The 24079-nt window shown below is 44.0% G+C and overlaps 1 protein-coding gene across 1 annotated transcript; it reads right to left on the bottom strand.

Moving 5' to 3' along the window:
* Positions 1–16457: 16457 nt before the first annotated feature.
* Positions 16458–23821, bottom strand: LOC138979769 (glutathione S-transferase A-like). Its single transcript, XM_070352507.1, has 6 exons — positions 23542–23821; positions 22280–22345; positions 21587–21667; positions 20416–20493; positions 18854–18922; positions 16458–18491 (listed from the first exon to the last, which is right to left on the bottom strand). Exons 1-6 carry the CDS (start codon positions 23707–23709, stop codon positions 18270–18272), a joined length of 684 nt encoding a protein of 227 aa, XP_070208608.1. The 5' UTR covers positions 23710–23821; the 3' UTR covers positions 16458–18269.
* Positions 23822–24079: the final 258 nt, after the last annotated feature.

The following is a 24079-nucleotide window of genomic DNA, read 5'->3' as shown; positions in this document are numbered from 1 at the left end:
GCGCAGTCTGGACAGCACCTGCTGGGAGAAATTGACATTTTGAGTAGATCTATTGCATTACGGAGATTGCAAATGCAATGGAGCATGACAGCTCGTCCGTCACGGTGGGTGACGTCGCCATGATGCGCTGCACGCTGCGCAGTCTGGACAGCACCTGCTGGGAGAAATTGACATTTTGAGTAGATCTATTGCATTACGGAGATTGCAAATGCAATGGAGCATGACAGCTCGTCCGTCACGGTGGGTGACGTCGCCATGATGCGCTGCACGCTGCGCAGTCTGGACAGAACCTGCTGGGAGAAAATTAGATCTGAAGTGGATATTTGATGAAACTTAGATCTACTGTCAAATTGTATTTAACGAGAAAGCACATGGAGCATGAAATGTCGTCCGTCACGGTGGGTGACGTCGCCAAGATGCGCTGGACGCTGCGCAGTCTGGACAGCACATGGTGGGAGAAATTGACATTTTTAGTAGATCTATTGGATTATGAAACCGAGAATGCAAATGCAATGGAGCATGACAGGTCGTCCGTCACGGTGGGTGACGTCGCCATGATGCGCTGGACTCTGCGCAGTCGCGACAGCACCTGCTGACAGAAAACTGGATCTGTAGTGGATGTTTGATGAAGCTTAGATCGATTGTGAATGTGTACGAGCGTATTTACGAGAAGGCAAATGAAGCATGAAGCTCGCCCGTCACGGTCATTGACGTCGCCATGATGTACGGTGCATAGGCTTGGCAGTCTAGACAGCACCTGCTTAGATTCATTTGGATCTATGGTATGATCTATACTGTCATAGTGTATTTAAAGAGAAGCCCTTCACGGTCAGTGACGTGACCATCATGGTGCGCTGTAAATACACTGCCCAGTCTGGACAGCATCTGCTGGGAGAATTGAGATCTGTAGTAGATATTGGATCTATCCTGGATCTACGGTCGAGGAACTTTGAGTTATAAACGGAAAAGGCAAATGGAGCACGACAGCTCGCCCGTCACGGTCGGTGACTTCGCCATGATGCGCTAGGCGCTGCGAAGTCTTGACAACACCTGCTGGGAGAAATCGAGATCTATAGCTAATTTATGTAGCCTAGATGTACTGTTGAGGAGCTGGTGAATTGATTCCGATTATTTACTCCACGCTCCTCGAGTCTGGGATGCACATACTGACAGTCATTGAGATCTTTGGATAGTACATCTAGTCTACCTCGTATATCTAATGTGGAGGACCGTGTGACCAACACTTTACTTTAGTCTCCAGGGGCAGGACTAACAAACATGTGCTACAACGATCACAACATCAAACAACGTTACTGAAATGATACAATAGAGAGTCCAATGCCCGAAACACGCTGCGTGGGTTGTGTATGTGGACGGTTGATGGTGAAGCTAAAGGGAGGGGGGGGGGGGGGAGGGGGAATGTGGAGGGCCTGGGGGGATTGTTTGGTAAAAGAGGACGCCATTGTGAACCCTCATCACCGGCAAAAGGAAATGAGTTTTGTTGAGCAGGAATGTGACACCAAACGAAGTGTCTCTGGCCTGCAACATGTGTCCTCCCTCGCGCCATGCTTGTCTGCCTTTCTCTCTTCTTGTCTGTCTGTTTGTCTGTCTGTATGTCTGTCTGTATGTCTGTCTGTATGTCTGTTTGTCTGTCTGTCTGTTTGTCTGTCTGTATGTCTGTCTGTATGTCTGTCTGTATGTCTGTTTGTCTGTCTGTATGTCTGTCTGTGTGTCATGTCTGCGTGTCTCTCTGCTTGCCTGTCATTCTGTCTGCCAGATATATATACTGTGCCACTATGAACACGTGCGTGTACACATGTACTTAAAAGACACGCAGAGGAACAGACATACAGACAAACACATACATGTGCGCAAAAATAAGCTTGGACAATCACACAGCTAAATTTTGAACTACATGTAGAACTCGCACGAGTAGACTACCAAAACAAACGCAAAAAACACACGAGCACGCTCGTACGAAATCACAGACGGACGGATGCACGCCAAAACACTGAAGCACTGACTTGTACGGGGTTTCCATTTAAAGCGCACTGATCTTCTCAGGTCTGGCCAGACTTTTACATAGGATAAGAGACCATCCCAGACTTTTACATAGGATAAGAGACCATCCCAGACTTTTACATAGGATAAGAGACCATCCCAGACTTTTACATAGGATAAGAGACCATCCCAGGCTTTTACATAGGATAAGAGACCATCCCAGGCTTTTACATAGGATAAGAGACCATCCCAGGCTTTTACATAGGATAAGAGACCATCCCAGGCTTTTACATAGGATAAGAGACCATCCCAGGCTTTTACATAGGATAAGAGACCATCCCAGGCTTTTACATAGGATAAGAGACCATCCCAGACTTTTACATAGGATAAGAGACCATCCCAGACTTTTACATAGGATAAGAGACCATCCCAGACTTTTACATAGGATAAGAGACCATCCCAGACTTTTACATAGGATAAGAGACCATCCCAGGCTTTTACATAGGATAAGAGACCATCCCAGACTTTTACATAGGATAAGAGACCATCCCAGGCTTTTACATAGGATAAGAGACCATCCCAGGCTTTTACATAGGATAAGAGACCATCCCAGGCTTTTACATAGGATAAGAGACCATCCCAGGCTTTTACATAGGATAAGAGACCATCCCAGACTTTTACATAGGATAAGAGACCATCCCAGACTTTTACATAGGATAAGAGACCATCCCAGACTTTTACATAGGATAAGAGACCATCCCAGGCTTTTACATAGGATAAGAGACCATCCCAGGCTTTTACATAGGATAAGAGACCATCCCAGGCTTTTACATAGGATAAGAGACCACCCCAGGCTTTTACATAGGATAAGAGACCATCCCAGGCTTTTACATAGGATAAGAGACCATCCCAGGCTTTTACATAGGATAAGAGACCATCCCAGACTTTTACATAGGATAAGAGACCATCCCAGACTTTTACATAGGATAAGAGACCATCCCAGACTTTTACATAGGATAAGAGACCATCCCAGACTTTTACATAGGATAAGAGACCATCCCAGACTTTTACATAGGATAAGAGACCATCCCAGACTTTTACATAGGATAAGAGACCATCCCAGGCTTTTACATAGGATAAGAGACCATCCCTCCACTAACTCACATACACAAATAAACAGCCTGGGTGGTCCCAGGGCACAGTGGGCTGTTGTATGAATTCATTTTGTAAATGCAACCTGTGGCTTTTGAAGAAATTAATTCATCAACTAATTCAAACTCGCCACGGCATTCATTCTGTGTGTTGATTTTTGGTATGTGACCAAGTGGAGGGATTGTCTTATCCCATGTGAAAGACTGATATGGTGAGCCCAACAGTTTCCACGAGAAGGGGTGTGTCTTAAAAACACAATAAAAGGCTACTGTGGATAAATTATAATCACTTCCCCTCCTACCCTATCAATCTCCAGCAGAATTATTTTTTTGTGTCACTTCTCATTCAAAAAACAAAGCTCAATATAATTGTATTTATCCCAGTCCTAACTTCTCAGTGTATGTGTCACTTTTCATTCGTACAAGTATCTGGATTGTAATAAACGTATCGTTGGTCCTTGTTCCGGAATACATTTCTTATACCCAAAAACTCAGTATAGAGAAATAAAATATACACCTCACCATGCAGAAATTTACGTGAGAATTGGCATCAATTTAATTCCTTGCTGCACTTTATGACTATACCAGGACTATTTAGTATCTGTGTCATTTCTGAGTCGTACACGCATCTGGATAATAACTCTATAGTTCTTCCTTGGTCCTGAATAAATTCTCATACCAAGAAAGTCAGTATACAGAAAGAAAACATACACCTAACCATGCAGAAAATGACAAACACGGAACACACTTACCAACATTGTTTTTGTTCCACAGTATTAGCTTGTACACAGAAATCCTCGGGGTTATGATTAAGACTGTGTAGGCTTCAGCGTCTCAGTTTCACCTCATTCACTGAGAGTGAGACCTACATCTTGGCAACACACCAAGGAACACGCACATACACACTCACGATTTCCCCTTCTTCTGACTCAGTTGTGCAGCAGGCAGAACAAAGTCACTGCATTTAATCCGCACCCAGTCGGACTTTTTTTGTTCTTTCTTTTTTTTTCCACTCTTGTTTTGCACTATTTTGAATAACGAACGCGAAACTCTTTTCTCAGGAGTCCTAAAGATATGTGCCAAATTGTGGAAGACGTGCTAAGTCTCTTTTGTTCTTGGCACTATGGTATACTAACACTTTTGTTCAATTTTGTTTTGCATTATTTCAAATCACGAACGCAAAATTGTTTTCTCATGATGCTAAGGCAAAAAAAAAAAAAAAAAAGGTGTGGTTAAGGTAACATAGCCAAAAAAAAAAAAAATAGGGTAGGAAGGTAGGCAATCACTTTTTTTTTAAAACTTTTTTTCTAATGTATACAAATTAAACCTACTTGACAGGGAAATAAGACAATGTGCGACTCGGGCGCTGTCGCTTTCATTGCGTTTTCTGCACTGTTTTTTGTTTTGTTTTGACAAATGTAATAAAAAAAGTTATAGGGTCGGCCCCTAAAAATAGGGTAGGTCGGGTTACCGTAACCACACCTATTTTTTTTTTTAGGCCTAACTGTTTTATGCCCAATGGAAAAACTGCAGGTGTGGGCCAATTCGAACAACTGAACGTTCTTCCAACTCTCCTCTTTTTGCACAATTTCGAATCAAACGTGCAAAGCTGTTTTTCTCAGGATGCTTAAATTCCCTGTGCCCAATGGAAGAACTGCACAACACGCTGGGCCAATGTGAAAGGCTGAAGTTCATCTTACTATCCAATTCCTGTGTGCGCACAATTTCGAATCAAACTTGCAAAACTGTTTTCTCCAGAGGCTAAATGTTATGTGTCCGATGGAAGAACTGTAGTAGCCTACTTTGCAGTCTGTGGGGTCCACTCCGAAAGGCTCAAGTTCTTGTAACGCTCCTGTTTTTGCACTATTTCGGATCAAACATTTTTTTCCTCTCAGGAGGCTTAAATTTGTTCTGTGCCCAATACATGCAGAACATGCGGGCCAATGCGAAAGGCTGAAGTTCTTCTAACTTGCCTCTCTGTAAGTGATTCTGGTTTTTGTTTACGACTATTGTGGGGAGACGGAATGAGATAGGTAGCAGAGGCACCTAAAATAAGTAAGTTAAATGTTTCATACTTTGAGTGTTGGAGCCGTGTGTGCGCGTTTAAAGCAGCCGTCACACCAAAAGGACACCTCGATCCAACGGCAGTAAAATCAAGACGCTGCATAAGAATGCGACACTAAGTGTACAATTACAATAATACATTTTAAAGTTCAGCTGTGTTGTCAAACTGGGAGCTCGACAAACACACACACAAAACAGGCGTGGCCAGGATTCGCACACTCAACTCTCTGTACAGGAGGCTGGTGTCTTATACATTGGGCCATTGCGCCCGTCGGCTTTAAAACCGGTTGTTACTATCAGCGTGGGTTCAACCCCCAAGTTCGGCGCGGGATGTGTGTCCCAGAGTCAACTTTGTGCAGACTCTCCTCGGTGTCCGAACACCCCCGTGTGCACGCATGCGCACGATAAAGATCCCAGGGTCACAGCGAAAGCCTCAGGCCTTGGAAACACGAAAACATGCATGCAAAAATAACCATTTCAGCACTGACCCAAGACGACTTAACCCGGTCCCTAGCCCATTTCAGGTCTCCTCTAGCAGCCGGCAGCCAGCTGTCTACATCCTCCTCCCCCCCCCCCCCTCGCATTTTTATTTTCATACAAAGCCGGGTTTTCCCGTGTAACATGCCCCTAATGGCTTTGCCGTGAGGGCGTAAAACTTACATTTCTCTTCCCGTCGGACAGTGTCTTGAAAATATGTGTGACTCGGGCCTACTCCGGCACAAGTCGGCCTTTCAGCACCCCTCACCTTTTTCAGTCACTGCTGGGCGGGTGAAATGGCCTACCATTATTGTATAAATATTGCTATTGTAGCGCGTAAAGTTTTTATTTACTGCAATGAAGAAATTGATTTACATCGAACATTGTTTGTATTTCTCCCAGAATATTGTGTCTCGTTAGAAAAGTGTTGAAGATAACGTGTATTGTTAATTTAATGAGTATCAAAATGACTGTTACATAAGATTTTTCGGGGGTAAAGGAACAATTACGTCAGGGCCGGACTACCGGGGGGGGGGGGGGGGGGTTATGGGGGTTGCGCAACCCCCCCCCCCTAGCCTAAACATGTACCTTACTTATTTAATTTTTTTTTATTATTGCTTATTTTATGCCGTTTCATGCAAGGAGCGACCATTTTCCTATCTCAGAATATGACCTACCCATCAGCTTCAGGGGGCTTTGCCCCCTGATCCGCACAACGAGGGGGGGAGGGGGGGTGGGTGGGTTCTAGGGTTTCCGGACCCCCCCCCCCCCCCCAGCCAAAAAATAAAAATATTGAATGAGGTATGCATTTCTTTATTTTACATTGAGTTTCAATTTTTGGGGTGTTAATCAGTGACAAAATCTGCTGCCTGAAACTGGTAATGATCATCCTCAGAATGCACCAGATTGCACCATTTTGCATCCTTTTTTTCAAAATTTTTTGGGGGGGCATGCCCCCGGAAGCTTCGCGCCTTCACACCCATATCTTCACAATATACTTTTGAAAAAAACCAGTCATAAAATGAACTGATCCGCCCCTGCCGCCAAGGGGGACATCCCCCTGGGCCACCACTGGCAACCCCCCCCCCCTCCTCTTCGCCTAGTCCGGCCCTGTACGTGATATATAGGTATTAGAAGTTCTGTCAATTATTTGATTATGATAGCCAAAATGTGCATTCGTATTCAAAATCGTTCGCCTCTAGATATGTGAGAAGGAATTGCGATTGACAATTCGATCGACGTATTAATTTTGTAAGTACACAGTAGTGATATTCTTCTACTTGATAATGATGTATTTAAGTAGAAATGTAATACGTTTTATAATATATTCTTTGCAGGTTGTTCAAAGTAACAGATGTCGTGTAACTATGACGATGGCAGCCCTGGCGCGTAGCGAATGCAGAAAGTAATAGGTTTTTGCCAGATTCACGGCAACATTATGGCGCCATATGTCGGGGTTGCTAGGGTGCACAAGGCGTTGTCACGATCAACCCACATCCATGACTGCATACTCAGCAAAATATAGATTGGCACACACACACACACACACACACACACACATATATATATTGGGTCTCCATTGCGAAGGCTTACCAGCGCAAAAACCACACAATTAAAATTGTCACGCGAAAATTACAAGTGTCGGTGAAAACTACTAATTTTCTTCACCTGATAATGTTTAATTCACGTTAGTGTTAATTACGACTTTCTCGTGCAAATGGTAACCCCATGTTTTGGCGCTGGTAAGCCGTCAAACTCCACGCCTAACATGTGTAGTAGCTAGGGATTGATGTCTGTGTATTGATAAGATCTATTTTTCCGGCCAATTAGCTGAAATGGCCTTAACAGTTTCGACATTTTTCAAAAGCCGGTTTAAGGTTCGTCATCATCCTTCACCCCCTTTGGAAAGTTCGGCAGTTCGGCCAAAAATGACAGCAGATTTCCGGCGGTTTTAAATATGTTTTCTCATCTCGTCGCCTGCCAGGAAGGTATCGTGAACAGGCTCTTTACAAATTTGATAATAAAAGCGTCCATGCTTCAGACAGCTCGCTATGCATCCACATCATTATGTATTAGGCATGACGGAGAATGGGAGAAGGAAACCATCCAACAAAACAACAACAACAATTCCTGCCGCGGTTTGCTCAAAGACTATAGGGGATGGGTGGGATGAGGGGTATTCCTACGCTGAGTGGGGGATGGGCTTGAAATGTATGTAATGTCGTGTATATGATATGCTATCTAGACAACACAAAATATGACTGTGGGCGAGACTCGATGAGCAAAGTTTGAAAACAAAATAATTGTCTCCATCTTCTTTCCATCCCTTTTTACTTCCGCCGCCGGTGTTGCTTTAAAAAAAAGTTGCTTTTGGTTTTGGTTTTCCTTTATATGTGTTTGTTTGTCAGCCCCGAATAAACCTTCATAGGCAAAAATGTGACCATATTTGTGTGCGTGCTGTCCTTGTCTATAATATTGGTGAGTAGGCCTACATCATTCGTTTGTTTTTCAACTATGATAATTATACTGTGTTATGTTGTTCGACGGGCGACGGCCACCAAGCAAATAACAACTGACAGTCCTCGTCGCGTTGGGGGATAGTGATGAGAAGGGGGGGGGGGGGGGGGGTGTCAGTGTGCATGATGATGGGACTCGCAATGTACAATGTTAACCAGCGATGCTGCAGTGTCTGTGTCACTTTGGTATGTGGTTCTACCAGCCGCGCTCACTGAGCCGTGACAGGAAAACAAACACAGGTAAACACGACAGCAACAAAGGTATTCTTCTACACAGGTAGGTGCACTGGGTGATAAACATACCTTGACCTACCAGCTGCGAGATGGAGCGCGTTGTGGGTGGGGGTGGTGGTGTGGATGATGACAAAATGGGGTTGGACGAAGGGGGATTTTTGTTTGTTTGTTTGCTTAACGCCCAGCCGACCACGAAGGGCCATACAGAAGTCGCAACACAGGCTTCATGTCTCACCCAGTCACATTATTCTGACACCGGACCAACCAGTCCTACTCCTAGCACTAACCCCAAAATGCTAGACGCCAGACGGAGCAGCCATTAGATTGCCAATTTTAAAGTCTTAGGTATGACCCGGCCGGGGTTTGAACCCACGACCTCCCGATCACGGGGCGGACGCCTTACCACTAGGCCAACCGTGCCGGGTTTCCGAAGGGGGATACAGTTCGCTAGTGAACTGACAGATGATTGAAAAACAATGACTGCTCTGCGACGCTTGGCGGCAAGACAAATATATGCACAGTATACCTGCCTACTGTGTGCCTGGACTGGAGGAGCTTTCAGTGTTTGATTTGTACCGTGCTATTGTCGGAAATGCGAGAAGACGATCACGATGACAATAGCAGCAACAACTGACAGTAACTGGCATAGTTTGATCAGCTGCGGCAGCATCACCAGGCGCAGCTACGACGACAACAACAACAGCAACAACAACAACAATTGACAACTTACATCAACCTGATATCAACCATCAAACAGACACAAAAATAAGCAAAAGAACCCCGCACCCATTTTGTTCGAGCAGAAATACATGTATAAATATCGTGTCTAAAACCTTGTACTTTATAGACACCAAAGGCAAGAAATAACGAGTGCCTACGTATATATATATATGTCACACGCTTTCCTTCTTTGCCACTACTAAAGCAAACGTGTGCAAGATTGTATGTTACACGCTTTGGAGCATGTGCAAGAACGGATTCAAACTCGAAATCGTCCCTTCAAAAGCCCCAAAATGCACACACGACTTTTATTTCTCCTGCTGTTGTCGTGTCTTCTCTTTACAAATTCTTCAACGCTGAGAATACTGAAAACGGCATCCCAGACTACAGTACTGTTTCCATACGCGAGTTTAGCTTCCCTTGGAAAGTGGCTCGCTCAGGAGGCCTGTTAGTCTGAAACTAGAAGGACAGAGTTCTGAACATAGATGACAAAGACCCCGGAAAGAACAAACATTTCGCGGATGCAGACACAGAAAGACGTCATGAAGAATGGAATGCTTCAAAAGATACAGACTGTGACGATGACTGTGACGTCATTCACATATACCGAGACGTCATTCATAGTTGTTCGTTCACTTTCGTCAACAAGTAGATCTCTCCACAATGGCTGCTCCTGTGTTTAGGTTTATCAAGCGTGAGTACGCAAAACGTGTTTGTTCTCTCCTCTGTTGAAGCTGTGAGACATAATCGCCATTACGAGCTAGTCGTGTGACAGAGAGTGTTCTTGCACACTCGACTGCTGCTGTTTCACTCCGGCTAAAGCCGTCGTGAAACATCTACAGTCTCGTGTGCAAGAAAACTCTCTGTCACACGACTAGCTCGTAATAGCGGGTAATATCCAACACTACAACACTGTTACCTGCAATTCCAGCAGCGTCTTTCACAAGACAATACCCTTCCTGTTCACTCAGGTGTGCTTTGCTGCTGCTACCACCATCCCAAATCAGACACGTGTATTACACAAAAAGAGCTCTTCAGACTCTAGCCTACCTGGAGAAAGTCTGTGAATCTGTGCTGCTACTGTGACAATGTACCACCATCCCAAATCACACACGTGTACTACACAGATACTCTTCAGACTCTAGCCTACCTGGAGAAAGTCTGTGAATCTGTGCTGCTACCACCATCCCAAATCACACACGTGTATTACACAGATAGAGCTCTTCAGACTCTAGCCTACCTGGGGAAAGTCTGGGATTCCTCCATGCTATCACCTTCCCCCCCCCCCCTCCCACCGGCAAAAAAACCACCCCCCAAAACCACTGAAAAAAGTAATTTAAATACAATAAACAACAACAACACACATACACCCACACCCACACGTCAGTGTTCAACACAGATTGGCTTGAAGCTCTTTAGACTATAACTGTCTACCTGGAGAAAGTCTGGGAGTCTTGCTGCTATCCCCCTCCCAAAACACAAACGTGAAGAAAACGGTAGACCTCGGCTTGGAGACTTCTATCTACCTGCAGAAAGGATGGGATTCTTTGCTGCTATCAACTGTGATCCTCCCAAAACACACACGTTTGTTTGTTTGTTTGTTTGCTTAACGCCAGGCCAGCCGACCACGAAGGGCGGTGCTGCTTTGACATATAACGTGCGCCACACACAAGACAGAAGTCGCAACACAGGCTTCATGTCTCACCCAGTCACATTATTCTGACACCGGAACAACCAGTCCTAGCACTAACCCCATAATGCCAGACGCCAGGCGGAGCAGCCACTAGATTGCCAATTTTAAAGTCTTATGTATGACCCGGCCGGGGTTCGAACCCACGACCTCCCGATCACGGGGCGGACGCCTTACCACTAGGCCAACCGTGCCGGTAAACACACACGTGCACTACACAGAAGAGCGATTCAGATTCTTATTTATCTGGAGAAACTCTGTGATATTATTGGAAGAAGTTATCATCTCGACTATAGATATCTATATTATGTGCCCCCCCAACCCCAACAAACCCCACAAACAACCAACACAACGTTAACACGCACACCAAAAAACCCCAGAAAAACAGAAAAAGAAACCCACGATAACAACAATAAATAAATAAATAAAATAAAAGGGATTAATGAAACACACGCCCTATAAATCAATTTAAAAAAGTTGTCTCGAATATGAACAGCATCCTGTTTTAGCTGTGCGAAATCGGCCCTGATCCCACTCTCACGCCCATTGTGTGATATGCTTGGACTCACGCCAACACGTATCGTTTGGCATCTAACTGAGAACAGTGAGTCAAGCAGCCAGGCTTCACAGCACATCACAGTGACGTGAAGTTAGTAACACCTTACACACAGCTGACGTAAAAAGTGCTCACAGCCTCCACCTTAGTTTCCCTTCAGAATAACCTACCACCCCCCCCCCCCCCCCCAAAAAAAAAAAAAAAAAAAAAAAAGTAGATACAAGTAAACAAAATGGACACACATTTGTAGGTCATCGCCGGACCAGCATATCGTTTTTTGTGTCAGTGTTTGTCAACACTTTATCAGTTATGTATGGACAATTGTGGCTTGAAGTTGAATGCTCGGCTCCGGTAAAAATAGATATTATATAGATAAGCTTTATTGCTTTGTTTCTGTGCAAAGCATCCCGCAGCAGACACACCAATAATATTATCAAGCTTCGCGGCAACCGAACACAGTGCAGTGCAGTGCATATATGCACATCATGTATAACACTTATGGTGGGTGAGGTGGTGGTGGTGGTACAGGTCTACTAAGCCCTATTACTATAGTTTTCTACAGTAAAAAAAACCTTTTAAGATCCCCAATTTGAAGACACGTACCCGCCCCCCCCCCCCTCCCAAATTCCCCATATTTCGAGACCTTTTCGGGTTTTTTCCGATTGTCGGGTCTGCAAATGTATCTATTTTTAAAGGCCTGAAAGTTTTCCTCCGATTTTTGAGGTATTGAGAGAGGTTTTGGAGACCCCCCCCCCCTTACACACACCAAACTCGTGTCGTCATCACTAACTGACTAAGCGGCTGACACAGAAACTCTCTACCTCATCGGTGCATAGAGTTCACTGCCTCAGTAACTGTTGTAGTCACTCTGTGTGTCAGTCTCGTCTACTACCCAAACCATTTTCTCAGCAGGCGTTTTCTCTCTTCTGCATCTGCATCTGTTTTTCCAATTTTGTCATTTCAAAAAGTATAGATTTCAATCCAGATGAAACACCCGTGCTGTTGTGCAGAAGTTACGAAACACCATCAGTCTTTGCTTATGGTGTTTGAGTCGGCAAGGATGTTAAAGTTTTTGTTTAAATTGAAAGATATTTCGTGCAAATTAGTTTCGACTGAGTCTTGACACTGAGAGGCCTACTGGCCCGGCTATAGGTATAAGATTCTCACTATTATGATGAAATTACAATATAATTCAATGTAACTGAATCAGTTTGGATCAGTTACTATTTTGGGTTCAGAGCTGGCCTGTGATACGAATCACACGCGCACTAGCACTAGCACACGCACATACACACACACAAACACACTGACGTGTGTGCGGCGCGCACGTCAGCTATGTGCGCATGCACACGGGCGCACACTGACACTGGCACACACGCACTACTGGCTCTGTGTATGTATGTGTGTGTGAATGTGTGTGTGTGTGTGCGGTGTGTGTGTGTGTTTGAATGTGTGTGTGTGAATGTGTGTGTGTGAATGTGTGTATACATGTGCTTTCGAGGTTACACTAATTTAGTCATACGCATGGCAGTATAAACTTCAAACAATTGCACACTACACGCTGAAACTCATTACCATCTGCTCTTTCCAACTTGACGTAACCTCAATGACATTGCATCGCTGAACACAGAAACTGAACAGCGGCAGAACAAAAACTTACCTGAGATGCAATCAGGCTTTACTAGTCCAGAAAACGGCACTAATGAAATGGTAAATCACACCCACACAACATGTAAACACATATTTTCAGTCCATCCTCAGCACTGCATAGCAACTTCACAGTCGAGAGCTGTTGTAGAACCAGACTTGCTTCAGTACAAAGCAAGCATCCAAGGGGAAAAAACCAGGCATACACACGTAATCTGTGTGTTGTGTGTAGAGCACTCTCTCCCTCTCTTTCTAGCAGCAGTGTTGAACCGCGGCAGAGAGGTGTGGTGGCAAAAAGGGAACTCATAGATGCAGATTTCTAATTTTAGCGCGGAATTTGTGTGTGTATGTGGAACAGATTGCGAGTGCAGCGAGGGGGTGCTATGTGGTATGGGATGCATGATGATCCAACACTGACTGGCTGGCATCGGCCGTGTGTCGGCTTATTAGTGTTAGCTGACGATGAAAGTGGCAGCCTCGGCATGAAGAGGTTAAAGATGTATGTGTGTTTTGATTGTAAATCATAGCAAGCTAAAATAATTACAAGAAAACATACACGAATCACACGCGCACTAGCACACGCACATACACACACAAACACACTGACGTGTGTGCGGCGCGCACTGACGTCAGCTATGTGCGCATGCACACGGGCGCACACTGACACTGGCACACACGCACGCAAACACACACTATTTGGGCCAGAGGCACACCGAAGTGAGCAGGTTGACTATTATCTGACACAACATCAGACCCGGCCTCTCCCCAAAAACTTTCCGAGGCACTCGCAAAAAGCCACTTCCAAAGCAAGGACGATGTACACATGCCAAGGGAGGCAACATATGTTAAGATCTTGTAACAGGTTGTACACAGTTACGTCCCATGACATGCAGGCCTTGCCCGAATGCAAAGCAGTCGCTCGACAGTGCAATTATAGAGTATAGAGAAAAAAGCTTCTCGGCTCCTATAACATTATTACACCCCCGGTATAGGGGTGTGTATAGGTTTCACTCGATGTGTTTGTGTTCGCAAGTAGATCTCAAGAATGAACGGACCGATCGTCACCAAACTTGGTGAACAGGTTCTATACATTCCTGAGACGGTCCTTACAAAAATTGGGACCAGTCAAACACACGGTTAGGGAGTTATTGGTGGATTAAAATTATACAAGGCCTGGTATAGACGGACACCCCCGTAGGTCAAAGGGAAATAACCATTCTCACTGCCACCAACTGAGAAGGTTATTTCCCTTTGACGGGGGTGTAGTTCCTATCGGAGGAATTTCTTGTTTTCTTCTTCTTTATATATTATCTTTTCTAAAGGGAAGCAATCTTGCCACAGCTGCTTCTTCTTCTTCTTCTTCTGCGTTCGTGGGCTGAAACTCCCACGTACACTCGTGTTTTTGCACGAGTGGATTTTGATTTTTACGTGAATGACCGTTTTTACCCCGCCATTCAGGCAGCAATACGCCGCTTTCGGAGGAAGCATGCTGGGTATTTTCGTGTTTCTATAACCCACCGAACTCCGACATGGATTATAGGATCTTTTCCGTGCGCACTTGGTCTTGTGATTGCCTGTACACACGAAGGGGGCTTATCAGGTCTGCACATAAGTTGACCTGGGAGATCAGAAAAATCTCCACCTTAACCCACCAGGCGCTGCCGGGATTCGAACCCACGACCTTCCGCTTTGGAGGCCGGCGTCTTACCACCAAGCCATTGCGCCCGCCACAGCGATGATGCGTCGAGTCTCTGTCATGGACTAACATGACATCATTGTGCATGCTGTTTGAAACAACCAGTATTTCAATTTATGAATTTATTGATTACTTTATTATTTATGCACTTTTTGGTGTTTTTTGTTACAAATTTGCTTACACACTTTAGCTTGGCAGCATCAGAGCATTTTTTAAGGAACTGATTTGTAATGCTCCTTCATTTTCACCAGGTTGAGGGAGCTTCTTCTTCTGCGTTCATGGGCTGAAACTCCCACGTACACTCGTGTTTTGCACAAGTGGGTTTTTACGTGTATGACTGGTTTTACCCACCATTTAGGCAGCCATACACTGCTTTCGGAGGACGGTTGAGGAAGCAAGGATGGACCATCGCTCAGGTACTACCTTGAAAGACTTTCTGCACAGACCTCTCTCACTGGCGGCGACCTTGCACAAATGCACAGACCTCCCTCACTGGCGGCGACCTTGCACAAATGCACAGACCTCCCTCACTGGCGGAGACCTTGCACAAACCTCCAGCACTGGCGGCGACCTTGCACAAATGCACAGACCTCCCTCACTGGCGGCGACCTTGCACAAATGCACAGACCTCCCTCACTGGCGGCAACCTTGCACAAATGCAGACCACCCTCACTGGCGGCGACCTTGCACAAATGCAGACCTCCCTCACTGGTGGCGACCTTGCACAAACCTCCAGCACTGGCGGCAACCTTGTACAAATGCACAGACCTCCCTCACTGGCGGCAACCTTGCACAAATGCACAGACCTCCCTCACTGGCGGCAACCTTGCACAAATGCACAGACCTCCCTCACTGGCGGTGACATTGCACAAATGCACAGACCTCCCTCACTGGCGGCGACCTTGCACAAATGCACAGACCTGTGTATACTGAGAGGACCAAGGAAGGAATAAATGAATGAAGAAAGGAAGTGAGTGAATGGAGTGGGAAAGGAAGCAAGATGGAAGGAAGGAAATAAGTGAGTGAGTGGGGGAGGAAGCAAGATGGAAGAAAAGGTAAGTTAGTAAGCTTGCAAGCAAACAAGTACCGGAATGGAAGGAAGGAAGGATGGAAGGAAGGATGGAAGGATGGATGGAAGGAAGGATGGAAGGAAGGATGGAAGGATGGATGGAAGGAAGGAAGGAAGGAAGGATGGATGGATGGATGGAAGGATGGAAGGATGGAAGGAAGGATGGAAAGAAGGATGGAAAGAAGGATGGAAGGATGGAAGGATGGAAGGAAGGATGGAAAGAAGGATGGAAAGAAGGATGGAAGGAAGGATGGAAGGAAGGAAAGAAGGAAAAAAGTAAGTTATTGTAGGCAAGTACCCATGCACCGGTACGTAAGGAAGGAGGTATAGGTATCATCAAGTAGCCAAACAAGCAGCAAGAAAGCACAAGAAAGTAAGGAAAAAAGGAGAGAAAAGAAATGAAGGTTGTTGTTTGAATGATAGGTAAGCCAGTATTGTTAGTACGATTTAATGCTGAAGTGATGGCAGCAGTTTAATTTCATGATATTAATCATTTTCTTTCGTTATGCCACAGAAGGAATGATTCAAACAGAAATCGTGACTACTAGCTGTTCTTTTCTCCTTGAAAACATACACACACACACACACACACGCATTTGCATTCTGACACACACACACAAATAAGGAGAACACTGCTTATTTAGTAAGCCTTCATTGTGTCTTCATCAAGATTGCACAAAGTACATCTACAACAGCACAACAAATGCAAAAATATCTTTATGATCACCATTTTGCCAACAATACAACCAGTCTAACAACATCATGTGAAAAACAATCTGAAAACATGATTTGTGAATTATAATGGAAATAAATGACCAATGACACCAGATATAACAAAGAAAAGTAAATCACATTGAAAGTGCAAACATGAAGCTGGCCCCAATGACACTGACAGCAAACGAAAAGTGTTTTAATTCTTTAGTAAATTTCTAAATTCTCAGCTGTTTGATAAATCTGATGAATACACCCGACAGATTATCTAGAGTCTCAAACTTACAAAAGTAACTTGAATTAAAAAATTAAAAAATAACAAGGCAAGAAAACTTTTGGGGTGTTAAATCCAAAATCATACTTTTTACCTTGATATAACAACCACCATAACTGGATTGCCAAATATTATTGTATGGTCTTGTTGAATGAATAAATGTTCCACAAAAGACATCTTTGGTTTATACATTCTGAAACTTCTGAATGATGAGTTTTGTTTGAATATTTCTCTGCAGATATAATTTTTTCCTAGAAAAAAAGCCATCAAACAATGAAAATCATGTGGCCCTTTGTATAACTGATTAATTTGTAATATCAAACTCTCGATTGTCATTCTCCTACCAAACACTCCAACAAAGCAGATCAACATAAATATGTCAGTCAAAGCACAAAGAACAAACAGCAAATTCATAAATAAATGTATGAAAATCTGTATGAAAAATACGTTTCCAAAAGGCAATGTAAAGTATTTCCAATGTGCATCAAAAATGGAATGAAACTTTAAATGCAGACAGCTGAGCAAATTTCACTAACAGCAAAGTAGAACTGCATTATACTTTGTTAGGAGTGATCTTCACAATGAAAAATGTACACCTTTGAAAATAATACTGAAATAATCAGTAAGTTTTCTTCTTAAAGTGTTTGAAGTTTGGGGAAAAAGATAAAGATGACATTAGACATTTAACACAAACAAACAGTTATTTGCTAAACAAACAGTGTATGTCAGAAATCAAAGACAACCAATTAAACAGTTTGCTTAAAAAAAAAAAAGCTGCTTACAAAAAATAATCAAACAGAAATAAACTTGCATCAATTACTGCAAGAAAAGACTTATAACACCTCCTGCATGGCACTCTGCTTTCATTAAAGGCACCAAACTTCTCTTGTAACAAATACTGTCAGCCTCACCAGATCTGACCAGGCCTTTACATGGGATAAGAGCAGCCTTCCACTTGAACCCATACTAACATTTAACGGCCTGGCTACTTTGTGCGCAGGGTGGAAATTTGTTGTTGATTTCAATTAATAATTGACACCTGTGTCAAAATGTAAAATCAATTAAAAAGAAAATTCAAACTCTGCTCAGGAAACAGCTAGTTTGTTCATTTTTAAAATGTTTTCAATTTGAAAGATGCTCTTAGTTATCACAAGAGTACAAGTGAATAGATGCTCTCAATTTCAAGGATGCTCTTTATTATCAAGAAAGTCCAAGTGAACGAATCGATGCTCTCGACTTGAAAGATGCTCTCCGTTATTACAAAAGTCCAAGTATAAATATGCTCTCGACCTCAATTTGAAGAATGCACCTGTTTATCACAAAAGTCCAAGTAAACAGATGGATGTTTTTGTTTACTGTAAAAGCCTGCACAGATCTATATTAAGTAACATTATTAGTCACAGAGCAAAGAATGCCTGTTCAACAAACACGGATTCTTTTCTCTTTGTTTTCATCTCAGCTGTTTAGACGCCAGTGAAGAAATCTTTGCCTGCTGGCTCCTCGCTCCAGTGGGGCGGCCAGGTGGCCTTGACGGAGGGTCGTTTCTCCAGGCGCTGGTAGTACTCTTTGAGCCCCGGGAAGGGGTCAAGGTTCAGCTTGCCACGGACTGCGAACGCGAGAAGGGGAAAGACGAAAACGTCGGCCATGCTGAATTCCTTACCGACAACGTAGGTTCCGCTTCCTTGCTGAAAATTCGCAAATAATTGTTCCATGTATTTTTCTGTTGACTGCAATTAAGGTGAGCGACAAACAGATTGCATGCAAACAATTCTCTCAACAACAAAAACCCTAAAAGGTCCCTCTGTACTTATAGTGGTCATTTTAAAGGACAAAAACCTTTCAGCTGAGGCTTTGAAACATATGGAAAATCACACATTTTCATTGAGTGGGGTGGGGTGGTTTTTTTTTGGTGGGGGGGGGGGGGGGCACCTGGACTGTTGGGGAGGTGGTAACGGGGGGGGGGGGGGGGGAGGAGGTTTAATTGGTGTGGGGTGGGGTGTTGGGGGACTGTATCCATTGCAAATGTACAAACATTTCATGTGCTCACCTTCTGCATGTACTCCTCCCATCGCTTCAACTCCTCTCTGGCTTCTTTCTTCTTCTCGTTCAAGTGCTCCTTGAAAACAAAATAGCGAAAGGACAAGTAAGTACACCAGCCCGTAACTGAAGACAAATCAAATTAAACTTTATATTACAATGGTGAACAGCTAATAACAGCACAGCCTGAAGTCGCTTCGGTCAAGCGCCCCATAAAACAAAGCACATGTGTTTGTACCAGGGGTTTACATCAACGTCGGACGGATAATTTTTCCAAATGTCCTCTACATTTTTTCATGCAAGAGGACATTGTTTTTGTCACAAAGTGATCATTGTCCGATTATGCTTTCATTTGATCTGGACATAGACAGTACTTTTCAATTTACAGTAGTTTGATTTGCTATTTTATCGATGTTTTGCAAAGCAATGCGTCTCTCCAAGCAGACAAAACTTGGGGAAACTTTCCAAGTGTCGCAACTCTGAATGCTCCAAGCCGGTTGACAGTTGCCTCCCTTCGGTTTTTTCTTCCGAAAGAGCAACATGTCGCCGAAACGAAAATTGGTGCCAGAAAAAGGCCAGAAGCGTTTGTACTTCAAATCTCTGCCCTCACCAGCGGCTAGAACCACTGAAACTGAGCTCCCTCCCTCCAGCCTCGGAGCAGCCAGAGCCAGATGAAACCGTTGCTCTAAAAAGTGAAAATCAGTTCGGCGCCGAAGAAAGACGCTACCCCCTCCCTTTGATTTGTTCTCTTACCTTTTTGCCAAGAAAATTATTTTATTTCTTAGCACTGTTACCTTTGTGACAAGAAACTAGTCCAGTTTAATTAAATTTACGTTTTGTTGCGAAAAAAACACTATTGATTTATTTTTGTTCAGGACAAATGTCCTATACGCCACCTCTCATAGATGTGAGCCCCTGTTAGGTTTTTCAATCAAAGTTGTTTGAACTCACACACTGCTTTCTTTCTGATCTCGTGATACTCCCTGACACTAAATCGACAGTTCTATTAGCAAAAGTTCAACCTGCTGCCTTTACTTCTCAGTCATGAAATTTGACAGTTTTACTGTTTACTTTCTTTGGCCTTGTTTTTTTTATGAAGCAAGAAATTCTCCAGCCATTGTAGCGAAAAATAACAGACACTATATCTTCAACATTGTACAAGTGATAACTACATGTACAGTGGAACCCCCATTTTAAGACTTTTCCCCTTCTAACTTTCAGGAACATTCTTTTCAGTTATTTTTACATCAACTATTAAAAAACTTCTACTGTCCAACTCCTTCTCTTTGACTTTGAAGACTTAAGATTTTTCAGGCCCGACATTAAAAAAAAAATCTCAAGACTTGGTGTCTTCCGAGCGAGCTACAGGACAATTTGACAGAAACTTTTTACTCCATTATAAGTGTTTGTCTATCAGTCTACTTGAAAGGCCGCCGAGATCAGTGATTCTAACTCTGTTTTGTTATAAATATAACGTTCCAATAACATACTCCTCTTGTTTTTTGATTCAGGCCTGAAAAGCAAATTAAGGGTTGAGCTGTTGACACACAAAACGTCACCACCAACTTTTACCTGGTTGACATCCTCGGGCTTTGTTCTGAAGATGTAATGGACCACGTTCTCGATCAGTCCTTTGTTCAGGTTCTGCGCCTGTGGACAGAGCACAATGACACTGCAGTGGAACCTGGCATGCGAGACCCCTCTGATGTGAGACCCCTCTGATGAGACCCCTCTGATGAGAGACCCCTCTGATGTGAGACCCCTCTGATGTGAGACCCCTCTGATGTGAGACCCCTCTGATGTGAGACCCCTTTGATGTGAGACCCCTCTGATGTGAGACCCCTCTGATGAGAGACCCCTCTGATGAGAGACCCCTCTGAGAGACCCCTCTGATGTGAGACCCCTCTGATGTGAGACCCCTCTGATGTGAGACCCCTTTGATGTGAGACCCCTCTGATGTGAGACCCCTCTGATGAGACCCCTCTGATGAGACCCCTCTGATGAGACCCCTCTGATGAGACCCCTCTGATGAGACCCCTCTGATGTGAGACCCCTCTGATGTGAGACCCCTCTGATGAGAGACCCCTCTGATGAGAGACCCCTCTGATGAGACCCCTCTGATGTGAGACCCCTCTGATGTGAGACCCCTCTGATGTGAGACCCCTCTGATGAGAGACCCCTCTGATGAGAGACCTACCCCCTATAGAGGGTGCTTTCTCAGGTATCAGATCATGAAATTGTAAAAAATGCGTGAAAGTATGCCCATGCCTCAGCCTCTTAGAACATTTGAGAAAATGATGTAAACACACTAATCAACACAAAAACACACACTCTCTCTCACACACACACACACAATCACACACACACACACACACACTCTCCTTCTGCACCTCACACACACACACACAATTAATTAATCGCCCGATTCATCCCCTCACTGGCTGTGTAAAGCATCTCCTCTTTTACTACAGGTAGGAATCTAAAAGTTTGGCAAGCACCGTGGGTACCCCAATTCCTGGCTACACACCACATTTCAGCCAAATCGACCCATCAGTACCAGAGATTTATTCTAAGTCTAGTCTGGACAAACGAGTGAAACCTATACACCACTGTATATACGGCGGTGTAAAGAATGTGAGGTTTTCAGGACCCCTGATGAAAAGTTGCTAGACTAGCATGAAATGCTTCCTGCAAGAGAAGCATGTGCATTATTTAATAAACAAAGGTTTAATTGTGTACGTACTTCATGCATGCGCTGCAGCACCATGCCACGCTGGGCAGCGTCTTTGGGCAACAGGCTTGTCCCCTGGTCAGCAAACTTGTACTGAAACAAACATAAATACATAAATGAATTAAAAAAAAGAAAAAGGAAAAACAAGAACACATGCAGACTTAAAACAAGGATACACGTAAATGTGATTTGATCTGATTTGCAAAAGCATCCAATATAGCTGTTTTGCAATATCAAGAACTGAAAAGTCACAGTTAAGGAAAAACTCCCAACATCTTTAGTTCTAAGACTGTACGTCACATGCGATGCATGCAAGGAGGCCTTGGTAGCTCAGGTGGAGTACTGGATTTATTATCCAAGGGTCGCTGGTTGGAATCCGGGCTGGGACTAACACGGGTCAACTTTATGTGCAGACCCAGTATTCATGTCCCAGCCACGTGTCACCACAGTGGCACGTAAAAGACCTCAGTCATTCTGCCATAAATGCAGATAGCTGATACCACCTAAACACACACACCCCTGTGTATTTCATCTTGAGTCGGGGTAAAACCCAGGAACATGCCCCTAAAGGCTTTGCCGTAAGGGCGTTAAACTTGAATTTCTCTCTATGTAGACAATGTGAACGGCCACCTCAAAGCAGCTAAATAGAGCCTGTTTTATTCCAAATAATTGTTGTGAAAACATAAATCTCAAGTCTAGTCTTACCTCTAAGTAGTCACAGATAGCTGCTGACTCGTTGACAACAACATCACCATCTTTGAATGTTGGCACCTGAAGAAAAAAAGATTCAACCATGCACAATTTAGAAAGTATTTTCCATTTAATCATCCACAAACATATTTATAAACCTACCTTCTCTTAACATTCTACCATTACTTCTACACTTCCTTTTATTCAAAAGGGGCACCCCCCCCCCCCCTTCCCTTTGCTTCCCCCCATTTTAGAAGTATGTGAGTGTGTGCGTGCGTGCGTGCGTGCATGTGTGTGTGTGTGTGTGTGCCTGCCGTGTGTCTCAAGGTTTATCTGAAAACAGTATGCAGCTCTACTGCAGGTTGACACACAAACTACTGATCGATCGAGCTTATCCTGTGACCTAGACTGATATGACGCCCACAATCTCCTTTCAACTGCAGAAAATACTTCCCTTATCCACCACTCTTCTGCGCAGCAAGACTCATGCACTGCGCATGTCTTTTTACATTTAGTCAAGTTTTGACTAAATGTTTTAACATAGAGGGGGAATTGAGACGAGGGTCGTGGTGTATGTGTGTGTGTGTGTACGTGTGTCTGTGCGTGTGTATAGAGTGATTCAGAGTAAACTATTGGACCGATCTTTATGAAATTTTACATGAGTTCCTGGGTATGATATCCCCAGACGTTTTTTTCATTTTTTGGATAAATGTCTTTTGATGACGTCATATCCGGCTTTTTGTAAAAGTTGAGGCAGCACTGTCACACCCTCATTTTTCAATCAAATTGATTGAAATTTTGGCCAAGCAATCTTCGACGAAGGCCGGACTTTGGTATTGCATTTCAGCTTGGAGGCTTAAAAATTAATGACTTGAGAAAAGCGTGCTATGCAGCACTAAACAGGCTCGTTCATTTCACTGCCTTTTGCACGAGCGGCGGACTACGGTCATTGTGAAAAAATGCAGTGCGTTCAGTTTCATTCTGTGAGTTCCACAGCTTGACTAAATGTAGTAATTTCGCCTTACGCGACTTGTTTTTAAGTCCCCTCGTTTCTGTCAGAATATTTAACATCAAGGACAGAGTATTAGTAATGGTAATGACCAAGAATTAGTGCCTCAAATTCCAGGAAGCTATTGCAAGTGAGATGCATTTGAAAAAACAGTTCAACAAAACTTGTTCGAGCAGACGACACACAATCTCACCTGGGCACCTCGAACCGGTCCTCATGCAAGTGCTACAATGAACACGAATGACATTGCAATTTTCCCCCCACTCACCTGTCCTCGCGGATTCAGCTTCAGCACTTCTTCCGTCTTATGTTCTTTCTTGCTGAAACTTATCAGCTTGCTTCCGTAACCCTGGAGTTTCTTCTCCTCCAAAACCAGCATTGGACGCCAGCAAGGCACGCTGCCTGAGCCCCAGTACAAGACCATGTTGGACGCCATATCTGTCAGATTGTTTTTTGGTGACCGAACGCTAGCTGACCGATTCCGAGTGAAGCTGATGCGTGAGTGAGTGTGCGAGGCGGTTTGTGTTGTGCGGGTTCAGCCTTGACCTCGTGAGACCTTGACAGTCGGGTTTTTTGCTGGCGTTTTATAGTTTCTCGCCCGTGAAATGTTGGAGCCCCGTTCGAGTTGAGAGAGAGAAAGAGGGGGGGGGGGGGGGGGGGGGAGAGAGAGAGAGAGAGAGAGAGAGAGAGAGAGAGAGAGAGAGAGAGCGAGGAGGGTAATCTTTATTTCTTTATTTTCTGAGGATAACAGAGAGTGAGTGAGAGAGATAGAGAAAAGAGAGAAGAGAGGGAGCCTGAAAGAGATA

The sequence above is a fragment of the Littorina saxatilis genome, linkage group LG11, assembly GCF_037325665.1.
Source record: "Littorina saxatilis isolate snail1 linkage group LG11, US_GU_Lsax_2.0, whole genome shotgun sequence".
Classification (NCBI taxonomy): Eukaryota; Metazoa; Mollusca; class Gastropoda; order Littorinimorpha; family Littorinidae; genus Littorina; species Littorina saxatilis.
The sequence above is the reverse complement of the archived record's forward strand: the minus strand, read 5'-3'. Positions and strand labels throughout refer to the sequence as shown.

Coding starts and splice junctions, on each gene's coding strand:
- LOC138979769 (XM_070352507.1), bottom strand. CDS start 23,709: ATGGCGTCCAACATGGTCTTGTACTGGGGCTCAGGCAGCGTGCCTTGC. Junction 20,494..21,586: donor TGCTGCAGCGCATGCATGAA/GTACGTACACAA, acceptor CTCTGTCCACAG/GCGCAGAACCTGAACAAAGG. Junction 18,492..18,853: donor GGGAGGAGTACATGCAGAAG/GTGAGCACATGA, acceptor GCGAATTTTCAG/CAAGGAAGCGGAACCTACGT.